The sequence below is a fragment of the Musca domestica genome, unplaced genomic scaffold (genome assembly GCF_030504385.1).
Source record: "Musca domestica strain aabys unplaced genomic scaffold, Musca_domestica.polishedcontigs.V.1.1 33, whole genome shotgun sequence".
NCBI classification, from domain to species: domain Eukaryota; kingdom Metazoa; phylum Arthropoda; class Insecta; order Diptera; family Muscidae; genus Musca; species Musca domestica.
Genome location: NW_026712312.1, coordinates 7,192,700 through 7,218,740, shown reverse-complemented (window position 1 = coordinate 7,218,740; position 26,041 = coordinate 7,192,700). Strand labels below are relative to the sequence as shown.

Below are 26,041 nucleotides of genomic sequence, written 5' to 3'. Positions count from 1 at the left end.
TGCTGAAGAAGCAAAAGCAAATCGTAACGATTTGGAAAAGGTGAAATAAATCGATTTCGTAAAACTTCTGTGACATGCCTGATAATTTCAAATTACATAGTACTAACAAAAGTGATTTGAAAAATAAAATTAAATGGCTAATTTAATACGGATACAAATTCACGTAGTCCTCTTCATTTTCATACAAATCTTTGTGTAAAATAAACGTGATTAATATTTAAAAATTAACGAAATGTATTTTACACAATCTCAAAATATTTTGAAGCGGCTAGAATGTGTTTCGGGATATTGATTATTATATTATCGATTATTATATTATTGATAAATACGCGCTTAGGCAAACTTGTCAAAGCCAATATTTGTTCTTATGACAACTAGTACAAAAAAGCAATAAAAACAAGTTTTAAAATTTATAAAGCGAAAAATTGTCAAAAATTATAACATTTTTACAATTTTGCAGGTACTGAAACAGAGTAATTTTTCATAAATATCCACAATGCTATCTTTTTTTATGTATAACCATGGCTCACTAAGGAAATATGCGTTTCTGTTGTCTCTAAATTGAAACAATTTCAAATATTTTTTTATACGCACACCAAAAGAAAAAAATTATATAGGGGTAGCTTTGCTCTACCTTCTGCTATTGTGCCATGTGTATAACAATATCATAAAACAAAACCTATTTACTTGGACAATGTGAACTACCCTTTTTTTCATTTAATAACCAGTACCCATACTACATTTTTAAGTACCTTTTTTATCCAGCCCTGGTAGAAGCGAAAGAGAAGAATAAAAATAAAAATGGCGTGTCAAAATAATAGCGTCTAATAATCGTATCGTATTTTTGTGAAATTATTTGTGATAACTTCTTAATAAAACGTTAAAAAACCATTCAAGTCAATAGCCATATGCAAAAACTAATCAATTAACCAATCAATGTGTGTTTCGAACAGTGGAGAATAGAAATAAAGTGAAAAGACGGCATAACCTCTAAATTTCGTGACATAAATATTGGTGGTAATATGAAAGAAGGTAAATTGCCGCCTAAAATGATGGGTGGTGTTGGCGGCAGTAGTGCACCGACAACAACAATGATCCAGTGTTCACCAACGATATCATCGACCTCGTCTAGAGGAGCATCTGCGACGCAATCCAGTCCGGTATCCTCGTCTACGCCGAGCAAGCAGCCCAGTGACGAAATACTTTCCTCCCTATTGAGAATGAACAATTTTGACTCAATATCGAGCATCAAAGATGAGTCTTTGGACATTGACTTGTCGGCTTGTGTAACAATCAGCGCCGATCCATCCGGTATGATAGGAGGCAACAGTTTATCATCTTCGGATTTTTGGAAGGCGCTCGATGAAAGTGCCCAGACATCGCAGTTGGATGTGAGCGGTGGTGGTGTTAGTGGAACAGCGAGTGGTGGCAGCGTTGTTGGTGGTGTCAGATCCCCACCGTCTCCCTCGCCGTCAAGTAATAACAGCATTTTGAATACCAGTGATAAAAGTGATCTGGGTAATGTGATCAAGAAAGAGCAAACTGATTTCAGTGGAACGTTTTTAAAGCCCTCATGTGGCATTACGTTTTCGCCATTGAAGCGTTGCATCAAATCTTCTGGTCCCGAACAACTGCACATGCTGAAGGACAAATCGCCCACCAGATTCACTAAATTGGAGGGACAGAATAACAATGGGCCACCATTATTATCGCCCATAATACGTTTAAATCAGTTTCCAAAGCCGACAGTGGATGTGCCTAGGTTGAACGGAAATACAACTATCAATACCATTGCTAGTGGAACAGTAACCATCAAGAAGGAGTCAATAACAACCAATGAACACTTCGTACAACCTCCACCATTGGCTGCTTTAGATTGCACAGTCAATAAAAACGAAGCAGCACCAGCTAAAATTATACTGGAACCCTTATACAAATGTTTAGATTGTGATGTTGCTTTTCAAGACAGTCAGGAATTGGCAAATCACAACAATCATCGTATCATATACAAATGCATGGAATGCGAACGTGAATTTGATTCAGAACCATCATTAAAGAAGCACTTGAAAACCCATCGACCAATTGATGCCCGCAAGGATGCATGGAAAAAGTGTCCCGACTGTGGAAAGTGGTATGTAAAAATTAGTGTAACTATATGGTGTTTTCCAACTCCAAGATTAATATAAGGAGGAAATTACTTAGGGATATGGGTTGTTTATGGAAATAGCTTAGTTTCCGAATACTCGGTAAGATATAAATATTTGTATTGGGAAGCATCTCAATAAACCTTAAAGGACCCATCAAAATTTGGTTGACCAAGATCCTGTGTTTTCATAGGTTATTGTTGTAGCAGTAGTACATGTAAGTGTTTACGTTCTGCTAATCTGGTTCCAGCTCCAGGATTAGAAATTCGTCTACTTAATTGGGCTGTAGCCAGAGATCTTCTGGAGTGAGTTAGGTAGGTTAGGCTGTGCAAGTGATCATCATTTCTGGCCCTTGCACTTCTTTTAAATAACTTTTGATCCTGAGCATGGAATTAATACCTTGATCTATTGGGTGTCTTTTCCAACCAATATTTGAGAAACCATTTTCTGCCAAACGCTGATTTCCATTTTCACCCATCTGTTGACCAACATTTTCTCCCAAATGTTTACATAAAATCTTAACCAAATTCATTTTATTCGGCAACAAACATGATATTGTGGAAATTCATATAGCTACCCAAAGAAATGTTTGAGGACAAATCATAGGGTGGATACTAAGTGTAGTGATTTATCATTGGATTTATTTTTGCCCTAGTATGACAGCAGTTCCTTGTCATACCTTATTTTTACCAAATCTGGATATCTAATATTTCTTCGTCAAGACTTCTGCCCTAAATTCTTGTTCATGTCATTCGTCACGAATTCTTTATTATGGCATATTATATTGAAATTAACAACCGATTCCAATCACACTTGGCACATCTCAATATTTCAATAAACACAAGATCTGTTGTAAATATGGTAGAGGCAGGGCCATTTCTTCTGGTATCTCCTCCACAAAGGGTCAAAAATTTGAGTATCCATTAAGCTCATAAAACGTGAAATTAACCTCCGATTCTATTTAGACTTGGTACATCTCAATATTTCTATCAACAAAAGATGTTTTATAAAAATGGTCGAGATCGGACAATTCCTTCTGGTACCTCCCCCACAAAGGGGCAAAGTTTCGAATAAATAAAACGATCATAAAATCCGAAATAAGCATCTGGTTCTCTTTATATTTCATTCACATTACAAAATTTTTATTAACCCAAGGTCTAGGGTGAAGATGGAATATATCGGCCCACTCCTTCTGGTACCTCCCCCACAAAAGGTCAACATTTGAATAATTATAAATTTTATAAAATGGGATGGAAGAGTCCGATTGTCTTTAGATCACACACATCACAATATTTTTATTAAACCAAGGTCTAGTGTGAAGATGGGATATATCAGTGCACTCCTTCTGGTCCCTCCCCCATAAATAGGCAAAATTTTGAGTATAATACGCAAAATTAACATCCGATTCCATTCAGATTTTGTAAATCTCAAAATTTCCAATCACACAAGATCTGTAATAAATATGATAGAGATCAGACAATTTCTTCTGGTACCTCCCTCATATAGTGTTCAAGATTTTTGAAAAACAAGCGGTCAAAGAAAGCGGAATAAGCATCCAACTCTCTACAAATGTCACACATCCAAATATTTTTGCTAACGCAAGGTCTGTTGTGAAGATGATATACATCTGACAACCCCTTCTGGTACCCCACCCACAAAGGGTTACAATTTCCAATACTCATATCTGTCATAAATTGCGAAAAAAAATCGGGGATTCTTTACAACCTGGGAAACCTGTGATGAATATGAAATTTATGAGTTTGCATACAATTGGTTTCTTTTGGTTTCGATTTTCTTGTAAATTAGGCCCATACCGATATTTTTAGATGCGTTAGATGAAGTGGAATATTTCGGTTCGCTATATATGTGGCCTCACGCATATTTATACATTTTCCAAAACTTTGTACATATTTCATATAAAGTATAGGAAGTGGTCGATATAGTCCAAATCTGGCACGTTGTAATATTTATGCCCGTCTTAGGTGAGATACGAATTGGTCAATATTGACCAACTGCTCCGGAACCTTCCCCATAAAAAGGCCAACAATTTGAATAATCATAACTCAAGCTGGGGCAAAACCGACAAATATTTGGCTTGGTATCCTCCCCATACATTTGCCCTGATACTGCAAGCTTTGTTTACATATACCTCTCTATAGATAAAAACACTGAAATTCTTCTTTTTGAAAGGTATTGGTTAAAATCTTGGGAGTCAATATTGAACTCATCAAAAGCTACCAGTTAAATCACTACTTCACGTGGAATCACTACCAAATGATTTTACCGTATAGCAGGACCACAAATCAGTAATTAAGTCAATTATTTCATCATTTATTTATTTATTATTTTTAGAAATGATTAGATTTTTTTAAGTAGCAGCAACATATGCTGCACAATATTTCTTTAATATAAATTCTATTCCCTATTTAACGTTATTCCTCTTTTTTCCTTTTAGCCTTAAACTGGGTAGCATGTGGATGCATCGTAAAATACACACAGAGAACAAAAAATACGGCTGTGAAATATGTGGTCAGAAATTTGTGCAGAAAATCAATTTGACCCATCATCAACGTATCCATACCTCAGAGAAACCATACGAATGTTCCGAGTGTCAGAAACGTTTTCAAGAACGTAGTCATTTGCAGCGCCATCAGAAATACCATGCCCAGACACGGTCGTATCGTTGCGAAAAATGTGGTAAAATGTACAAAACCGAGCGGTGTCTCAAAGTCCACAACTTGGTACATTTAGAGCAGCGACCATTCGCCTGCACCGTCTGCGATAAGTCATTCATATCCAATTCAAAATTGAAGCAGCATTCGAACATTCACACCGGAGAGAGGCCATTCAAATGTAACTACTGTCCTCGTGATTTTACAAATTTCCCCAACTGGTTGAAACACACTCGACGTCGTCACAAGGTCGACCATAAGACGGGCGAAATGTTAGAAAACATTCCTTCATATTGTTCCAAGAAATCAACACGCACGCCAAAGGAGAAGAAACCCACTGGAACAGCAGATACTAAAAATCCCTCAAATGCTGCACCAGCAAATTCTGCACCGCCGACCAATCCAAATGTAAATGATCTCAATAGAATGGACACGAGTGATTCCGGCACCACCACCAGTGCAAACACATTTGTTGCTCCTGTTGTTCCTCTATCAACAACTGCAGTCACCGTCGTTTCAAAGGCATCTATGACAACCAGCGTTTCTAATACTGCAGTTGTTAACAACATTGGGCCACCACCGTTGGCCAAAGTTCCGGCTAAACGTAAGAAGAAAATACAACCAGTTGCAGCAAATGCAACAATTAAAACCGAGAAGGATATTGTGGCAACAACGGCAAGTTATATCGTCAGTGCAGCTCCTAATTCACATATTGTGAATATGTCAACGTCAAATGGGATTGGTCCTCCACCTTTGGCTTTGGTCTTCAGTACAAAGCCCATGATGGTTTCGAGTAGTATGTCGGCCAACACAAATGCGCCAATTTCCTCGTCTCCCATCAACAACTCCCCCTTAATGCCCACTCAACAGCCGAATGTAAAAGTTGAGAAAGTTAAAAGAGATCGTAAGCAACCGATGCCAAAGCAAGTGCAACAAGTCCCTCCTCCAATAATTATCAAGAAGGAATTTATAGAGCCAAAGGCTGAACTGCATGCGGCACAAAATGATTCACATCGAACCCCACAGCAGCATGAATCGCAGCAACCACAGACCAAAACCCCATTCCCAGATTTGCATTGTCTGAGTATAACATCGGCTGAGGAGTTAATAATGGAACATGCCCTGGAAATGGAGGAATGTGGTCTATATAAACCGACCTCGGCAGCAGCTGCCACAGTTATGCCCACATTTGCCGAAACTGACAATGCCATATCTTCCGAATCTGTGGCGAATATGCACTTTAAGATCAAGGAAGAGAATCATGATATGGATTTAAAAACAGAGGAATATGGTAAGTTGTTTTTCCGCTCTTATGAATCCTTTGTACAAAAATAAGCAGAACCATTTAAACTTTGTGAAAATAGTGAAAATATTAAATTTACTAAAACTAATTTTTCTTTTCAGATTCCATTAAAAAGAACATATCATCCTTGGAATCATCTCCATTTTCATCACCAGCTTCCATGGAATTTGCTCCTTCATCTGCAGCTACAGCCGATTTCAATCCGGCCAATAATTTTTACTTGCCGCAGTTTACCATCACCAACAATCCAATTATTACCACAAACTCGCAAACAATTGCTGGGTCCATGAAGATGGAAGATGCCAACAGTACAACCACACGACAGCAAGTGCGACAACTAGTGGCAACCAATATCAATGGTGTCCCCGAACTCATACACATAACCAACAACGGTGGCAATTCAAGATTTGTTAAATCAAATATGGTCTCAAATGGTAGCAGCTCCACTGGCGCAAACGATAACACATCATCCTTTATCAATCAACTGTATTTACCGCTCACCGTAAATGCCGGCCCGGTGCTGATGAAGTCCCATCAGGCTCTGCCATCGGTTGATACGCTTTTATTCTCCCATTCGAAACTGGCGCTATTCAACAACCGTAATTTACCAAAACAAGCAACAACTGCTCAACACAATTTGTCCTAATCCAAAGTTGAAACAACTTTTAACTGTAAGACCACGTAAAATTTTATAAAAAATGCTTAGTTCTATTGTTTAATCTTGGAACACTTTGACTTTACTTCCCCCATTTCTATTTAAGTTTTGCAATTGAACGGTCCCCTCGATTACTTGTCAAAAAATATAAAAAAAAACACACATCTTATAAAATTAGAGTCCAACAACATTTCAATACATATGTATATTTTAAGGCCCTTTATTTCATAGTATCACAAAAATTTCCTTCTTTCCAAAAATCAATATGTGGTAGTTTTGTTTAATTTAGATTGTAGTAAAACATAAGCGAACGAATCGAATGTTATATATTAATATATACTATATATTTTTTTGCAAACCAATGTCCTTTAAACATAAGAAAACTTTTTTAGTCTTTGGTAGTTTGTACAAACAATTTTGTAAGAAAAAAAAATACGGTAAATAAAAATATGTTTTTCTCAGATTCATAAATACACATTCAGTTTTTTTTTTTCTGTGACATCATTGATGGTAAAGATGTTTGTCACTTTTTTCGAGAAATTTTCACAGAATGTTTTCTCATTAATGTATAAATGAACACCTTCCAAATCAAAACAAGTAAAATAGTATCAGTCGGTTTTGCCGACTGATGTATACCCCCAGCGATTCAAAGGAGGAGAGCTATTCGTATCTGACATATTCACAACAGATTTTGCGTTAGAAAAAATTATTGAATGGGTGAAATTTGAAGAGAGTTATTTCGTTTATTTCGCTCTCTTTGAGCGCTTTGTTTTTCAAAAATCTTGAACCCTATGTGGGGTAGGTATCAGAAGAAATGGTCTGATCTGTACCATATTTATAACACCTCTTGTGTTTATGGATATATTGAGATCTGCCAAGTCGGAATGGAATCGATGTTAATTTAATTTAGGCGGACGGACGAACATAGCTAGATCGACTCTGAATGTCCTGATGTGGATTTGGTTCAAAGAGACCTGGGGTCTAAAACCGTTAATTCTATGATATATACCCTCTTTAGTTGAGATGTGAATACGCATCCAAACCGAGCCTTTTTAGAAAAATATAAATCAAACCATAGTGTTTAATAACCTACTCCATGTACTAAGTAGTAAAATATAGACCAGAATACCACCCAACAATTTTGATATCGATTCTCAATTTTTTGCATTTCATATCATACTTTTAGGCGCTTCCAACAATATTTGTACAAAAATAGCTATTTTGTAATAAAGTAATATATATTCGATTTCAGCCGAATTAACATTTAATTCATTATAAGTAATCGACAGCTTAAGTTTCCATCATGGTAGAATAAAAGAACTAACTCACATCAAATAAGCACTTGCCCAATGTAAATTCTTACAAAGGCACTGTTTGAACGCCCTATAACTAAACTATCGATAGTATTAATTGCTACGTTCTTGAAATTTTCACAGAGTGAATATTTCGATCTCTAGAAGACTACTTATTTTTTCGAGTGGTTAAAAACCCCCTATCATAGTAGAATCAAGAAGGTAAAGTCATGAAATCATATGAATGCAATTTAATTTGACAACATCTCATTGTCAAAATATGTATTTATAAATGCATTAAAAATACACAAATCAGAGATGGAACCATTTTTCTATTTAGTGAATTTTGACATGGTAAATTACAGAAAATGCAGAGATGGGTATGCTTATTCAAAAGTCAACCTAAACCTCCTTTGTTCATTTCCGAAGAAGCCAGTCGATGACTTAAGCCAGCCAGATAAGCGCTTTATGTATTTCCACCTTAATATAAATTCGCAAAGAAATATATATTTTCTCTTTAATTATAGATCCTCTCGTTTTCGATCTCTAGAAACCATTAATCTTCTTGTTTTCGATCTCTAGAAACCATAAATTTTCTCGTTTTCGATCGCTAGAAACCATAAACATTGACACGGCCTTCAATTACAAAATTAATTTCGAGCAGAACAGAACAACTGCGTACATTTAAAACGTGGAAAACCAAATTAAATCTTACAAAAATGATGAAAATAAATAAAGGAAATTCTTTGTGAATAGGCAGTCAAAAAATTTACGACAAAGTGAGAGTTTTCAAAGCGAAAACCAGCATTACAAGAAAATGAAAAATATCAAATATTGAATGTGGTTTTTGATAGTCTTTACGCTTAATAATACGACGAAGAAGAAGGTATACAATCGGACGGTGTTGGTCGGGGACACAAACTCACTCGCATGCAAGTGGATTTCGAAGCGGAGCGAGCAAATGTTCAGTTGAAAAAAGACGCTTCCCGTGAATCATATCGTCGAACAGTTTTCAGTTTTTCTCGTTTCGTTTAATTTCATTTGAAATCGCAGAGTTCGTCGGATTGCATGTGAAACATATTGGAAAATCCCTAAAAAGTAAAAAATTGAAAACATTAACTGGTGGTTTTTTGACGGGCAAAATTACGCAAATTTAAGCAAAGATAGAAAGCTGGCAGTTGAGTAAAGCAAAAACGCATTTTAAGTTGACGAGTATCAAGTCGATCTCAAGGTTTCGCTGCAATTTTTTTGTATGTGTTCTCAATGCAATTTCGCGTGAATTTCGATGCATTTGTGATGTGATTGCTGAGTGCAGTGGGAGGTATCAGAGGAATCGGGTGTGTTTTCCTTGTTTTCTTTTTCTGGTGACTTAGACACACGGAAAGAAAGAAAGAAAGAAGAGTAAACCAACAGAGCGAACTACTTCTTTTTCATCATCCATCTGTAACCTCATTGCCTCCATTCCATTGTTGTTGGCGTAGTCGTAGTAGTACACACAACACCACGAGACGAGTGTTTGCAATTCCAACTTTCAATAATAATGGATACAATACTTAAATGGTTAAACAAGCCGAAGGTAAGGTTGCTGTTAAGACAAGTCAAACTTAAGACTTGAAAAAAAAAAACTTATTACGGACGTTCGTTGTTGTTGTTGTTATTGCTATTTTTTATATTTCGTTTTGTTTTGTTTCTTGCCTTTGTGTTGGGGATGTGTGAATAAGCGTAAGTGTGTTTGTTGTACGTACACGAGTGTTGGTAGTATCTGTGTTTGTGTGATTACTTGAGCAGCGACCGACTATGGCTGGCAATATCAACAAAGAAAAAAAAAAAAACACAAAAGCAATAACAACAATAACGCAACGGTGGTGAACAAAACAGTAATCATCATGTTTTTTATACGTGTTTTATATTATTTTTCTATATTTTTCTTTCGATTTCTTCGTGATTTACTCATTACGTCTCTTATTGCTTATTCGTCTTGTCTCTTTGTTTGCATTGAATAATTTCCCGTTTTTCATTTGTGTTTTGTGTGAAAAGTACAATGAAACATCAAAACGTCATAAATCCACAAATCCCAACAACGGCAACAACAATCTACAATCTCCATTAATATTACAAAACGTCATAATGAGTAACAACTACAAGGTAACAAAGCAGACAGACAGAGAGACAGACAGTAAGACAACAACAACAATGACAAAGTAATCAAACCATATGCTGCTGTTGCGCTGCCCTCGCTTCACTTCATGCAAAAATACATACAACACTGTCAAACAAATCTCCTCCACTTGGAATTGCGTTGTCTTGTCACATTGTTGTTGTTGCTATTTCTGTCTTGGAACGAAGTTGCCATTAAATAAAATACGTATTTAGGTGGTAACGCAATTAAAAAAGAGGGCAAGCTGCTGTTTGGATTATTTTTAATTTTTACCATATTGTGCAGAAGATTGTTGCTGCTGCTGTTGTCGTTGTTGTTGGCGCATTCTTGTTGTTGCTGCCAACAATTTCCTTCTTTCTTTGGGCTTTGAAACAACAGGTTTTTGTTTGGTATTTTATGTTAATTCCATTCCATCTTCAATTGAAACAAAAAAATGCGTGCTGAGCTTTGAAAGAAAAGGGGTCATTGTTTGGCAATTTCGTTTGTGTCCGCCTAAAAATATGACTAAAATACGAGCCAAAATCACTTTGTCGTTTTGTTTTTCGCTTACATTTTATTCATTTCGTTTCAATTGAAATGTATTTTATTGGCAGTCAGTGCGGGGGTTGAGAGTTGCTGCTGGCTGATGATAGTAGGGCCTGTGAATGTGACGATTCATCCAGAAGTAACAGTGACTCATGTCGTCGATATCAATTAGTCGGGGTTGTTTATTACTAAATTGGGTGGATGCATTTCACTTGCTTTTCATTATTTTTTTGTGGATTGAGATGCAAACCATTTGGAGAGATTACAACTGTTACTACGTCATCGGAGAAATGTATTTGAGTCATACATTTAATCTTCAATCAAAACACTGATTTTGGGGAATATGAGCTCAAACCCATGGAATACATAGGCTTTGAATCATAATGTATCCTGTTGTACATGATAACTTTAGGACAAAACAAGTTAAAAAATATCAGTCGGTTTTCCGTCAGATGTATGCCCTTAGGCAATGTTCGATTAATTTATTATATTTCGACTTCTATGATTCTTCAAACGATTGAACCTCTATCCATCCACGATTGATCTATCTATCCATCCACGGTTGATCTATCTATCTATCCATTTCATATCGGACCCAAAGAAATATGATATAAAAATTGGTTGAGAGAAATATTTAGATATAGCAAGTTGTAAAGAATGACCGACTTGTTTCGCAAGTTATGACAGAAATAAGTATTGGAAATTGTGACCTTTTGTGGGTAAGGTGCTAGAAGGGTTGCATATTTGCTCATTTCACTTTCTTTCAGCGTTTTGTTTTTCAAAATCTTGAAACCTACGTGGGGGGGAGGTACCAGAAAAAATGGTCCGATCTCTACCATTTTTATAACAGATTTTGTGTTGATAAAAAAATTATTGTGGTATGCCAAATTTGGATGGAATCGGATGTTAATTTCTACCATCTTTGTAACAGATCTTGAGTTGATGGAAATATTGAGATGTGCCAAATTTGCATGGAATCGGATATTAATTTCGCGTTATTTGAGCTTCTTGGATATTCAAAAATATTCGGTCCAAACCAGAAGGAGTGGACCGATATATTCCGTCTTCATACCAGATCTTGGGTAAAAAAATATTGCGATGTGTGTAATTTAAAGATAGTCGGATTCTTACATCACATTTTATAAGAGTTATAATTATTCAAAAAGTTGACCCTTTATGGGGGAGGTACTTAATGGAGTCGGTCCACATTTTCGCACCTGACATAGCACTAATGCAAATATTAGGATTTGCCAATTTTCAATTTTCGAACTCGATCTAAGTTTGACAATAATATTACGATGTACCAAATCATCAAATCAGCCAGACACCCAGACAGACAGACAAACGTGCGAACGGATATCGCTAGATCGACTCCAAATGTCCTGCAATGGATTTGGTCCAAAGAGACCTAGGGTCTAAAACCGTTATTTCGATGAGGCACGTTTTGGCTGTATCAAATGATATATACCCCCTCTAGTCATATGGCTGAGGGTATTTTTCAATAGAAAACTGAATTGCAAACTCGAGCACTGCTCGTTAAGAAATCTTCCTCCCCCCTCACTCTCTCTCTCTCTCTCGCTGTTTAATTGAATTCATTTCCAATATGAAATCAATTCTATCAAAAGACACACCATTACTCACTCATCTATTTAGTGATATGGCAATTATCTGTCAGATAATTATTTTGTTTATTTGTGTGTCTTCGCATTATTTGAGCGATATGATAAGAATGCCAATACCAACAACAAAAACAAAGAACAAGAAAATTGTACGTACCCATGTGTTGTTGTTGTTCGATAATTGAATATTTATTTATATTTTTTGTTGGTGGAGCATATGTATCAAACATTTATACGAATTTCGGACAGTAGATTTAATGGGTCTCTATATGTATAAGCTGTACAAACATACCTACATACATATGTATGTATGGATGTTTGTTTGTGGGACAAACAATTCTATTCTATTCATTTGAATGTGTTAAAAAGAACGTATAGCTTTTTGTACTAAATATTATTATGCGGAGTATGGAGAATGGACACAGTGTAGTGGCTTTAATCACGAAAAAATCCTTTTCCTATTAATTTTATGTGTGAATGTGTGTGCGCGCGTAGTTATGTGTCTGTTTGAAGGTTATTTTCATCGTAAGAGTCAGGGGGTGGAGGGTGGTGGCTTTGATTTAAATTTTCAAGTTTATTTAACACCCATCCTTACGTCTGGCTATGACGTCAGCATTTGTCACTTGTGTTTCGTGATGATGGTGATGACCTCAAAACACAGGATATTTTGATGGAGAATTAAAATACACACACACACACATTACCATTTAAACACGAAGATACCCATAATAGGTCACCACTTCAATAACCTATTTAAAGGTTTGACCAAAAATAGCCAAATCACTGATGTTCGAGTTATTGTGTGGTCTATGAACTGAGTAAATTTCATGGTGGCACAGGTGTCATTAGTACCGACATCGATTGGCCGAAATTGTACTTTATACCTTAACAAAAAAATCGATGCTGTTTATTTTGTTAATTATATTGGCCTGGTAAATAAAGTCTCCAGGGCCGTGTGTATTTGTTGGAAGTGGTGGTGTGCGTATTGGCAAAAGGTTTTTAAGTGGGATCGGCTATTAGATTTTGTTCAATTCTCAGTGGGTGGATTTTTTTTTTGGAAAAGCTTTTAATGTAAATCTACCCTTCGTCCTAGTCTCTATTTAAAATTTTCAAAATAGCTACATACCTATGAAAGTACACCTTTGACCATTTCGACCATTTGAAAATATCAGCCACATTTTTCATCTAAACGCTGCTTGAATATTGCTCTGCGATATTTTGGCCCATTCCCGGCGAAGCGCTTACTTGAGGTGATCCCAAATACTCCTGACACAATAGTTTTCCCAAATACTCCTGACACAATAGTCCAACGGATTGGTATCCGGAGATTTTAGTGGTCATTGGGAAATGAAATGATGTGGAAATGAAGAGAGGAACATCATTTTGTAACCATTCTTGGGTGGCGAGTACTGAGTGCGATGATCCTGAGTCCTGTTAGAATGTCCATGGTCTGCGGCCAAAATGTTTGCATGCCCAAGGCTTTAATACACCCTCCAGAATATTTTCGCGATAATATTCGGCATTTATTCTGATGCTACGGTCGATTAATTCGAACGGAGAGCGACCATCGGTTGTTATGGCGGCCCACACCATCGCCATGGCCGGCGCTTGAGTTCTGGTGGCCAATCGACTGGACAACAAATGTTTTTTCATCGGAGAAAACCAAATTCGGCAGCTCACCACTTTCGGCCAAACGAAGCAACTCTGGCTCATTCATTTTTCAATGGAGTATTGCCGAATGGAGTATTGCGATATGTTCAGCTCACAAACCATTTTTCGGTCATTGTGTCGCGGTTTTCTATCAAGTCGCTTCTGTACTTTTCGAACCATTTTTCGGGCATTGTGGCGCGGGTTACAATGAAGTAGCTTCTTTACTTTTCGAACCATTTCTGCTGTTGTTACCGTCCACTTCCTTGACGTTGGGATATGCTACCAGTATCATGGTACCGAGCGATGGTACGAGACACAAGATTTAATCACATTTAAATGCTGGAGTGTTCTAACGATAGCCACTTGTGGTTTTCCGGTCAGATATAAAGAAATCACACTATCACGCTTAAATTCCATCACGAATAACTTTTTTTTTTTGGAAAATTCTCAACAAAATGCTTTTGTACGCTTGTAAAGAATACAATTTTAACAGCTGTCGTACGAGATGCTTAGAAATTACATCGGTCTGAAGTTGCTTGCATTTTTTTCATCTCACCCTGTATATCTATATCAATTATAGTACAATTATAGTACACATTTCCGAAACCACCTCCATATTTCCAGCTAAACGTGAACAACGACCCTAGTACCAAATTTCAGATTTCATGCACTGCATCTGTTCACCTTGATATTGGGTATTGTACCAAATAAAGTACTATTTCGTACTTTTCGTGCACTTCAGAAAACCACCTCTTTAAAAACCTACCATCCGGTTTGAAAAGTTATTTCTAGCACAAAGTCGGGACTTGATGTAGATAATATGAGAAAAAATATCCGAATGTGATGCATATACGTGTTTAATTCCTAAATAGAGGGTTATTCTTGGTCTTTTGTCAAAGTAGGATATATCCTTAAATAATACGTTTTCAATAAATTTGTTTTTCCTCGTTGAGTCTTGCGGAAATCTTATTATATTTGACCCCGCCATACATGTTCCACCATTTTGGGTGATATATTTAAAAGTGAAAACGAAAAACAAATCTTTCATTTCCTACTTTATGGGTAACCTAACTAAATACATGTTTGTGTGCCGTAAAAACATTCACTTCTTTTATGACTCTACTAAGCAATTACGCTTTAAATTTTCCACACTTCTAAAGAACCAATGTTTGTTATAAAGTAAAAGTGAAATTTTGTTGCTAAATCATAGGTTAAGGTTTTATCTTTGTTTGCGTCGCCACTCGAAAGAGAAAAGTTAGCAATTACACATTTTTATGTATTTTTAGATGAGTGACTTTGGTAAAGAAACCCCTCCTGAGTGGTGGATGGAAGTGGAAAAGCAAACTCCAAGGGTTCATTAACTTGAACATTTTTGGCAATGCGAAATTTATATATTATGTGTTTCATTTTTTGCTTTTGTTTATGCACACACACATTGTGTACCGAGCGCGTGTAGGGAGGCAATGCTTGCAATGAATTGTTAATTACATTTTATTCCGTCTTTTGATTAATAAATTACTTTAGAGTTTGTTTTTGTCTGTTTGTAAATAGAAAAAAAAAACTAAGCCATGCAAATATAATATAAATTCCAATAAAGAACAAAGTAAATGCTTTCACACAATCACAATTAATTCCAATAATAGATTAATAATACCTAGCTGTCTTGCCTACCTACCTGTTCTTAGAATATATTTACATTTCTAAATACTGTTTTTGTTTATTTTCCCCCGACCCATTATAGTTTAAGTTTCTGTCAAGATAAAAAAGTTATTTTTCCATTTGAAATATTGATGCACATATTATTTTGAGCAATAAAATGCATTATTTGTTAGAAAATCAAGACACTTGAGATTACTTCAATATTTTTTATTTCTATAGCTTTTTGGCCACAGTAGACTTTCTATAAGAATATTTAATACAAGTTTAAACTAAGTTAAATGATCTACAAAATCGTTCCATTCCTCCTGAAACTTTCCGGAATCCTTTTCCAATCAAAAGAAAAAAACGGGTTTAGTCCGTAATATGTATTTTTATGAAGGTTAGACCCAGTTCGAGTAGGGATCAATATTGACTCACAATTTCTACAACATATCAAATACGACGAAGATTGTTTAGTAGTGGGATTCTCCAAAATTTTTTTTTCGTCACCAACAAAAGTCGAAAAGTTTTCATAAACGAGTAAAATAGTATCAGTCGGTTTTGCCGACAGATGTATACCGCCAGCCTTGAGTTATGATTACTCAAACTGTGGACCCTTTATGGGGAGCCGTTGGTCAATATAGACCAATTTGTGTCTGGCCTAATACTGATAAAAAAAAAATATTACAACCTGCCAGATTTGAACTATATTTGGACTTCCTCTACTTTTTATGAGAGAGATTTTTGAAAAAAGTGGAAATATGCGTGATGTAACAGATATAGCGGACCAAAAATATTCAATTTTCATACCTCATCTAATATAGATAAAACAAGTAAAATAATATCACTCCGTTTTGACGACAGATGTAAACCCCGAGCCTTGAGTCATGATTATGGTGGAGGTTCTGAAGCATTTGGTCAATATTGACCTATTCGTATCTGACCTAGGACTCATAAAATATAACAACATGACAGATTTGGACTTTATCGACCACTTCCTATACTTTATATTTCATACTTTATCTAACACGATAAATTACATATTCATATCAGGTTTCTGGTTGAGAGAAAAATTTAGATATAGCAAGTTGTAAAGAATCGCCGAGTTGTTTCGTAAAGTTATGACAAATATAAGTGTTGGAAATTGTGACCCTTTGTGGATATCATCTTCACAACCGTCGCGTTAGCGAAAATATTTAAATGTCTGAAATTTGAAGAGAGTTGGATGCTTATTTCGCTTTCTTTGAGCGTTTTGTTTTTCAAAATCCTTTATCTTTTTTTTTAACAGAAGAAATGGTCCTTTCTGTATCATTGTGGGGTAGATACTGGAAGTAGTGTGTCGATATATCCCAATTTCACACCAAACCTCGGGTTAATAAAAAATTTGGGATGTGTGTAATTTGAAAAGAACCGTATGCTTATTTCGGATTCTATGACCGTTTTGGTTGTTCAAAAATTTGACCCTTTGTGGGGGAGGTACCAGAACAAATTGTCCAATCTCTAACATCTTTATAACAGATCTTGTGTTTATAGAAATATTGAGATGTTCCAAGTCTGAACAGATTTCGTGTTTTATGAGCTTCATGGATATTCAAAATGTTGACCCTCTGTGGGAGAGGTACCAAAAGGAGTGGACCGATATATTCCATCTTCACACCAGATAATAAAAATATTGTGATGTGTGTAATTTGAAGATAATCGGACACCTACATAATATTTTATAAGAGTTATAATTATTCAAAAAGTTGATCCTTTGTGTGGAGGTACTCGATAGAGTGAACTGAAATTGTCCATTTTCGCACCTGACCTAGCGCTGATGCAAATATTGGGATTTCCAAAGTTGGAGCAAAATCGGATTATCCTTTCTCTTTCTGTGCAGTCAATTATTTTCTTTGGAAATGTTTTAACCTTTGTGGGGGAGGTACCAGAAAGAGTGGACCAATATTGCTCATCTCCGAACTCGATCTAAGTTTGTATCAAGTTTTGGTCAAATCGGATACTCTCTTTGAGAGTTATCCTGCGCACCAGCTAGTCGGACAGACGGACGGACATCGCTAGATCGACTCCAAATGTCCTGAAACAGATTTGGTACAAAGGGACTTAGGATTTAAAACCGTTTTTTTCGAAGAGGCATTTTTTGGCCGTATCAAATGATATATACCTTCTTAGCCATATGGCTGAAGGTATAAAAATTGCTATTATCGACACATTTTTGCTGCTTTTATGGGTCTTCTGAAGTGAGTGGGGTAAGTTTGGTATGTCTTGTATTACACGCCGGGCAGACGTTTCGCACATCTTCGTCAATTCGTGCCAAATTGAAATGACTGCACCACCCTCAACGTAATTGCGCCAAAACCTGTTGTTTGAGGAAGCCGAAGCCGACGTTCTTCATCTGCAATGGATGGGGGAGGACTCCATGAGCGGCTTCTGTGACTGCTTCAGCGTGAATTCCACTCAGAACTGTCTGATGGCTTTTTGGTCTGTAGGCTATCTGTTGTAGCGTTGGATCTTCCTCTCTAGATCATGTTTGTCCTTCCTGACACGCCCGAATAGCGGAGTATTATACACCAAATGATGGTTTGGGTGAATGCCACTATAACTCCCAAGCAGGTACTGCTGACGTATGACAAGGACCTTCGCTCCACCAGTGGTGTCATGAGAAAGTGTCATGAGAAGGCACTCTGTCGCAGTCCTCAGGGTCTGAATGTTCTTCCACTGTGTAGCACTTCTGTCCACATACCACACTGGGGCCGCATAAGTTACCACAGACCGACCTATCGCTTTATAAGAGGTTAACAAGATATCCTTCGTAACCCAAGTGCTGCCGTCTAGCTCCTTGAGGACCTTGTTCTTACTTTTCTTTTTCTCGATACTTATCAATTTTAATACTTCAAAAAGGCCAATATAAATGTACATTTGACAACTGGCCTTGCTGTATCATCTTGTAAAAACATCTCAAGTCTGATGCCTAAACTTTTAAGAATTGATTTCAATATCCTCGATGATTTTCTTTTCTGTTTTTTATATTTAAGAAAATATATTAATTTTTTATTTATTTTTGTTTTTTTTTTCACTATTTTTAGGCAGATGATAAATCGTTACTTGCTCGATTTTTTCATGCTGATCGCGCTCTAGCAGCAGTAGCAAGTGAGCTAGACAGTTTCGATGGCCGAGCTGAACCGGATCGATGTTCCCGATTAGTCTCCCGGCTTCGTCAAGGACAAGTGAGACTTAAGCATTTCTAAAACTCTAGCTCCACTCCATTAATATGCTCCCCTTCTTCTTCTTTTTTTGCCATTTAAGGATAAAGTTTTGGCCATTACAAACCTAATCATTGAAGAGCTACTGGGCGATGAACGTGACCAACGGGCATTTCGAGCCAAATTTCCCGAAGAAGTCCTTCAAGAGAATTTAGCCGGCCAGCTGTGGTTTGGCGCCGAATGTCTTGCCGCCGGTTCATCGATTATGAATCGCGAACAAGAAAGCAAAGAAATGCGCCCCCTGGCCGAGGCGGTAACGCGCAGTCTGAACAATGTACGCCATCTGTTGCGCGACCAATGCTTGCGCAACAATGTTCCGAATAGTGAACGCTTAAATTTGGATAAAAATGATGCTGCCACCGAACAATTGTACGAGAGTTTGAAACGTTTTGATCGTTTATTTGCCGAATTCGAATGGCGCTATGTCAGCGCCATGGTCCAGGTGAAATCAAAGGAGGAATACGAAATGCAAGAGTTAATATGTGTCCTCTGTTCGGAGACCCTACAGAGAGCTTTAAAACTTGGCCTGTTGGAGCAGGAGCAGGTTGATGCTTTTGATCCGGCATTAATGTTTTCTATACCGCGGCTGGCAATTGTTGCCGGCCTAGTCATATATCCCGATGGTCCTCTGAATATGGATATGCCAGCTGAGGAATTATCGGAAATGTTTCGACCATTTCGTAGCCTATTGATCAAAGTTCGCGAGTACTTGAGAAATCTCAATGAAACGGAACTGTTTTATTTGGAGCGTTTGCTCTGCACCAATGAAGAAATAAGTTTAAAGGTATTTCCCTACCTTTTGTTTTTGTAATTGTATTTGTTGTGATCTTTTTCCTCTGATTTTCAGGACACATTGAAAGCAAAACAAACAACATTAGTAGACAATAATAATGAAACCAACACTAGCAAATATTGTGGAGTAGCAAATAGTGAAAAAATCGACAAGGAAGATACAGCATCCTTACAACAAAACAATACTACCTCCAAACTACAACAACAACAACAGCAACAACAAAAGTCATGTAAAACGTTTAAGACAAAAAACAACGGTACCACCAATAGGAGAGCAGACAGTCCCTCGCCCGCACCGTCCACAAGCAGTTCATCGGATGATTGTTCTCCATATACAACACCCCTTTCATCCACACCCTCATCGCCAAGGTCTACACATTCGATGGCCTCCACTACCACTGCCGAGGAAACGAGTGGTGGTACAACATCTCCAGACAGTTGGATGGCCAATGACGATGTTGATGTCCATGAATATGACGACCACGACCACGATGATGATGACATAGATGCTCACTATGCTGACGATGATGATTCGGATATTAACTGTGATGACGACGATAGTGACGATGATGAGGATCACGTCAATGACGACCACCTATATGATTTGAACAATGTCGTTGAGCAAATCATAAATTTGGAAATAGCCTCAGCTGATTGTGCCTCTGGCTATTTAATCTCTAATACCACATTGGGTAATCTTTTGCAGCCCCAAGAGGTGCCTTTAACGGACAATTTTGTAGTAAGTGATTCGGATTTGCCCAATCAAGATGATTACAATGATAATCACGAAGTTGAGATGCCCTCGACGAGTGTCAGGGCTTTTACTTCCGCTGAACAGACGGAGAGGCAAGAACAACAGCATTCTAGCAACGAACAAGCAAATCGAGACAACAACAATTCAGCAGCTGTTGCCACCAACAGCACTAGTTTAAGTTTACAAGACTCGGATATCTCCGTATCGCTACAAAGTTCACTAAATCCATCCAATTCGTCAACGGTCCAACAACTGGGGCACAGACGTTATAGCGATGCACCACAGACATGCAGCAATGATAATCAACAACCACAACGAACCCATCATCGTCATCACCACCATCATCACAGGCATCATCATCACCATCATCGTCATCATCAGCATAACAGTTCGACAACGGCAAGTGCAGCGACGGCATCATCGGCACCCCAACTATCAACAGCGACTGCGAACAGTCGGAAACAGCATCACTCAAACCAAAGTCATCATAACTCATCGACGACAACATCAGCTTCGTCGTCGTCGACCCATTGTCGTCGTCATCATCACGCTCATCATCAGCGTCGTCCGCATCGACACGGTGGCGACAGGCATGAGCCAAATGCCACCGGCCCATTGCCGTGCGTTGAATGTTCGACAAGTACGAATAAACCCAAAGATGATGTTACTATATCAGATAGTAAAGCTGCAACATCATTGGGTTTGGACATAGAGACGCCGTCGTCATCTTCATCGCTTTTAGAGGATAATAAAACTGTGGTCAGATCTGGAGGACGTATGAAATTTAAGTAAGTAGTACGACGGATATTTCTTAGTTTTTTACTACATGAGGAGACGTAATTCTGGGACATATTGCATTGGAGCCACTTTGGTTAGAGATTATTTCAAATATTACATTCAAAGGAAGGAAGGAATCGCAAATATAAGTATTGGAAATTGTGACCCTTTGTGGATGAGGTACCCGAAGGGGTTGGCAGATAATATCATCTTCATAACAGATCTTGCGTTAGCAAAAATGTTTGGACGTGAGAAGATGAAGAGAGTTGGATGCTTATTTCGCTTTCTTTGAGCGTTTTGTTTTTTCAGATGTTAATTTCGCGTTTTATGAGCTTCATGAATACTCAAAATGTTTACCCTTTCTGGGGGAGGTACCAGAAGTAGTAAACCGATATATCCCAACTGAACAGCAGACTTTGGGTTAATAAAAATATTGTGATGTGTGTAATTTGAGGAGAAGCGAATGCTTATTTCGGTTTTATTGATCGTTTTGGTTATTCAAAACTTTGAGCGTTTGTTTGTAACAGATCTTTTGTTAATGGAAATATTGGGAAGTACCATGAATATTCAAAATTCTGACATTTTTGGACCGATATATTCCATGAAGTGGACCGATATATTCCATCTTTACTCCAGACCTTGGGTTAATAAAAATATTGTGATGTGTGTAATTTGGAGATAATCGGACTCTTACATCACAATTTATAAGAGTTATAATTATTCAAAATATTGGCCCTTTGATGGAATGGACCGATATTGTCCTTTTTCGCACCTGACCTATCACTGGTGCAAATATTAGGATTCCCAAAGTTGGAGCAAACTTGGATTATCCTTTCTCTCTCTGTGCGGTAAAGGAGTGGACCGATATTGTCCAACTCCGAACTCGATCTAAGTTTGACAATGATGCTACGATGTACCAAGTTTCGATCAAATGGGATACTTCCTTTGGAAGTTGTCGTGCGCACCAGCCAGACAGACGGACGAACCTCGCTAGATCGACTCCAAAATTTCCTGAAATAGATTTAGTCCAAGAAGACCTAGGATCTAAAATCGTTATTTCGATGAGGCACGTTTTGGCCGCATCAAATGATATATACTTTCTCTAGCGATATGGCTGAGGGTATCTTAAAAAACGGTTAAATTAGTCGGGGGAAGTTGTAATCGCATTTAAGACTGCATAAACTCTGTCTCCGGTATGTGTGGTTTGAAAATTTCAAAATATTACTAAAATCTTTTAAAGATGTGTCAGCAGCGAGTTTTCGAATGTGTACATTACTAATTTGTAAGGTGCTAATTATTTAGTTAATTCGACAACTTTTTCATCGACCACAATGGAATAACATGCAATGCAAATAAATGTGCTGCTAACATTGACCACTCCTCAATAATTTACTTCTTTTTACCACAAATAAAATCCTATAATTAATTTGCTTTTTGCTTTTTCTACATTCATTTTAGGAGCACTGAAAATCTGCTGCATCGTTTGTTTGTCTCAATTGCCGGAGTTGCTGATCAGTTACAAACTAACTTTGCATTTGATTTACGTCAAATATTGCGCAGTGTGTTCCTAATCAATATGTCGCCGGCCCTAGAAGAGCTCGACATACCAGAGAAACCGAAAGAGAATGAACTGTTTGAATTTCGGGCTTCGGAAAATGATGTGATACAGGAGAGTGCTGGCTCCAGCCAGAGCATTTACTCGGCTGAAGAAGTTAATCCTGAAGGTGATAATCAAAGTCAGAATAGTAACAGCAGCAGTAATAGTGGTAATAGCAGTGGCAGTTCCAATGATAGTAACCGGGTATATCGGCATTCGACGGGTAGCACTGCTGTTGTCTCACCACCAACACATTCTGCGGCTACGGTAGCCAGTGCCGCACTTCAACGTCAACAAATTGAACGTAGTCGTAGTCTGGATAATCAACAGATACTACCAAGCACGCACCAAAATCAAAGCACTCCTCCGCCACCCTCACAACATTCAGAACAAAATCACCAAGTGTATAGGAATCGTCATCATTCAACGGGTAGCAGTACAACACCATCGTCATCGGAAAATAATTCGCCTGTTTGTGAACGGTCCACAACAGCAACAACAACGGGGACAACGACGGCGACAAATGGAGGCGGAGGAGTCCATCGTCGTGTATCCGAATCAAATGCAAATAGTATGCCACCACAGCAAACTGCGCCGACATCAAGGCCGGTTCATTTGTCGCCACCTGCTTGGATACCGGATCAGAAGGCGCCACGTTGTATGTCTTGTAACACTCCATTTACTGCATTTAGACGTCGTCATCACTGCCGCAATTGTGGTGGGGTATTTTGTGGTGTTTGTTCAAATACCTCGGCCCCGTTGCCCAAATACGGTCTAACCAAGGCTGTGCGTGTGTGTCGTGCCTGCTATGTTCACGAGTTAGGGCCCAATTCAAATGGTAATCCCCAAAACCAATCGCCACAACATCACCGCCACCAACACCACCAGCCCCACCACCAGTTAGTTAGTCAAACAGCAACAACCAACAACGAACCTTCCCGTTTGCGTCGTCCTGTTACAACTACTAGAGCCTTTGATTAGTAGAGAATTTTATTTGTTTTATGCTTATTTATATGTTAATGTGTTGTTTTTTTTTGTTTTCTCGGTTAGGTAGTTTCCCTATGAAGTTATAAAGAGGAAGTGTTGATGGCAAGGAACGGCAAAGTTGCAAAATTTTAGGGTTCAATTTCTACGGCTTTTGTCCTTCTGGATTCAATGTTTAGTTTTTTTTTTATCAAATCTGACAATTTATATTGGTGTAATATTTGAGTAGGAACTTTTTAGGTATTGATATAGAGTTAGATTTTTTTGAACTTAGAATTGAAAAATTTGTTTTATCTTCGAAATGCTTTTATTTTTTTCACTGAAATCTATTTTAGTATAATGAAAACTGATTTATTTTAATTGGCACCTTGTTTTGTTCTGAATAACCTGTAGAGATATAACAATTTCGCCCTTTTTCGTTAATAAGTTATTTGGCCAAGCTGTAAACACCCCTCATATTATCAGATTAACATAATTTTTTATGATCCATCATAAATTTTTTATTTAGAATCCAGTGGATTTCCACTTTCAATACCATTGTGTGTATGTCAAATAAAATCCGTTGGATTTTCATATTTGACTTATGTGAGAAAGAGTTGACAGTAATGCAACTTTTGAAAGAAAGACAGTTTTCAACAAATTCTTTCAACTTTTGATTATTGGTAAGGTCCAGAACTACAAGGATGTAAAAGTTTTCCCTACGATTGCTAATTTTTCCCTTATTAAGATGTCAAAAAAAAAATTGCAAAACTAGTATATTCCTGCAGTATCTGGAAGAGATCATCTGTTTTTATATCAACAAGCATTTGGAGTTTAAACTCTGATATTCGATATCTAATTAATTTGTTATACCATCAGAAATTGATGCTTGGTTTATTTGTTTATTAGGCATTACTCCACGATTTCCCTGAAGGATTTTTTATGTATTTCAAATTAAAAGAGTATCTTGACAGAAGATAGTAATTCGTTTTGATAAAGACATCCAATTCGCCATGTTCCTTTGCCAGTTAGAAGCACTTCCAAACATAGAAGCAAACAAAAAAATGGGTTTGGGATAAAATAACTATTTTGTTTAGCTTTATTATAAAGTGTTATAATTTCTTCAATATTGAATTTGTGTTAATATCATTATTATTTGTATTTTTACTCAAAACACAATCTCTACCATCCGAACATGTTTTTTTTCTCGTTAAGATTGAACTTCCCTGTACAGTTGCGTTTTTTGTCGGTACCTTTTTTTGTTGGTAGAAGTTTTCCAATGCCCAAACTAAGATCTGTTGTAAATTTTCCATACATTTACTTTTTCTTTGTCAAGAATTTGTAATAATTCGTTTTTGTTCTCGTTTTATTATTATTACTATTATTATTATTGTATTTACAAATATTCTTTTTTTATATAATTATAGGACATACACAATATGATAATGTGTAGTAAAATGTTTAGTGTATATTATTAGAAATTGAAATGAGTATATAATCATAATTCAATGTGAATAAATTTACTTTTTTTTACATAAGACAATTAGACAATAACAAATTTCAATTTGTTGTAAAACGTATTCAATAATAAAAATTAAAAAAAAAAAAATCTAAAATTATTTGTTTTATTTGATCCTATTTTTATATTTATCCAGAAATTATCTTGAATTAGAGTTTTATAAAACTACATACATATTTAGGGAGAGATGAAAAATTGCAACCAACTTTAGACTGCTGTCATTTCTAAGCCACTTGTCCGACAGCTGTTAAAATTATTCCAGTGACAGCTCATTATATTGTTTACAAGCGTACAAAAGCATTTTGGTGAGAATTTTCCAGAAAAAAAGTTATTCGTGATGGAATTCAAGCGTGATAGTGTGATTTCTTTATATTTGGCTGGAAAACCACAAGTGGCTATCATTAGTGCACTTCAGCATTTAAATGTGTATAAATCTTTTGTGTCTCGTACCATAGCTCGTTACCGTGATAATGGTCGTCAAGGAAGTGGATGGCAGAAAACAGCAACATCAGCATGGTTTGAAAAGTAAAGAAGCTACTTGATCGAAACCAGCGTCGCAGTGGCCAAAAATGGCACGTGACCTGAACATATCGCAATATTCCATTCGGCAAATATTGAAAAATGAGCTCGGGGTAAAGCCATTGAAATTCCAAAAAGTGAAAGAACTTACACCGCAAGAGAAGGAAAATAGACTCAAAAGAGCTAAAGAGTTGTTTCGCTTGG

General features: G+C 37.0%; 2 protein-coding genes across 2 annotated transcripts; both read left to right on the top strand.

The window, feature by feature from the left end:
- Nucleotides 1–779: 779 nt before the first annotated feature.
- On the top strand, nt 780–7,245 carry LOC101888996 (serendipity locus protein H-1). The gene is made up of 3 exons (XM_005180530.4): nt 780–2,131; nt 4,600–6,107; nt 6,221–7,245. Exons 1-3 carry the CDS (start codon nt 1,023–1,025, stop codon nt 6,763–6,765), a joined length of 3,162 nt encoding a protein of 1,053 aa, XP_005180587.1. The 5' UTR covers nt 780–1,022; the 3' UTR covers nt 6,766–7,245.
- A 1,439-nt stretch (nt 7,246–8,684) lies between these two features.
- On the top strand, nt 8,685–25,830 carry LOC101889174 (lateral signaling target protein 2 homolog). Its single transcript, XM_005180531.4, has 5 exons — nt 8,685–9,642; nt 18,740–18,880; nt 18,960–19,700; nt 19,764–21,250; nt 22,698–25,830. The coding sequence occupies exons 1-5, from the start codon at nt 9,607–9,609 to the stop codon at nt 23,815–23,817; spliced, it is 3,525 nt and encodes a 1,174-aa protein (XP_005180588.1). The 5' UTR covers nt 8,685–9,606; the 3' UTR covers nt 23,818–25,830.
- The last annotated feature ends 211 nt before the right edge of the window (nt 25,831–26,041 follow it).

Excerpts from the sequence above, each read along its gene's own strand:
- LOC101888996 (XM_005180530.4), top strand. The coding sequence starts at position 1,023 with ATGAAAGAAGGTAAATTGCCGCCTAAAATGATGGGTGGTGTTGGCGGC. Across the intron at positions 2,132-4,599 it reads TGTCCCGACTGTGGAAAGTG|CCTTAAACTGGGTAGCATGT; the intron begins GTATGTAAAAAT and ends TTTTCCTTTTAG. Across the intron at positions 6,108-6,220 it reads TTTAAAAACAGAGGAATATG|ATTCCATTAAAAAGAACATA; the intron begins GTAAGTTGTTTT and ends TTTTCTTTTCAG.
- LOC101889174 (XM_005180531.4), top strand. The coding sequence starts at position 9,607 with ATGGATACAATACTTAAATGGTTAAACAAGCCGAAG. Across the intron at positions 9,643-18,739 it reads AATGGTTAAACAAGCCGAAG|GCAGATGATAAATCGTTACT; the intron begins GTAAGGTTGCTG and ends CACTATTTTTAG. Across the intron at positions 19,701-19,763 it reads ATGAAGAAATAAGTTTAAAG|GACACATTGAAAGCAAAACA; the intron begins GTATTTCCCTAC and ends TCTGATTTTCAG.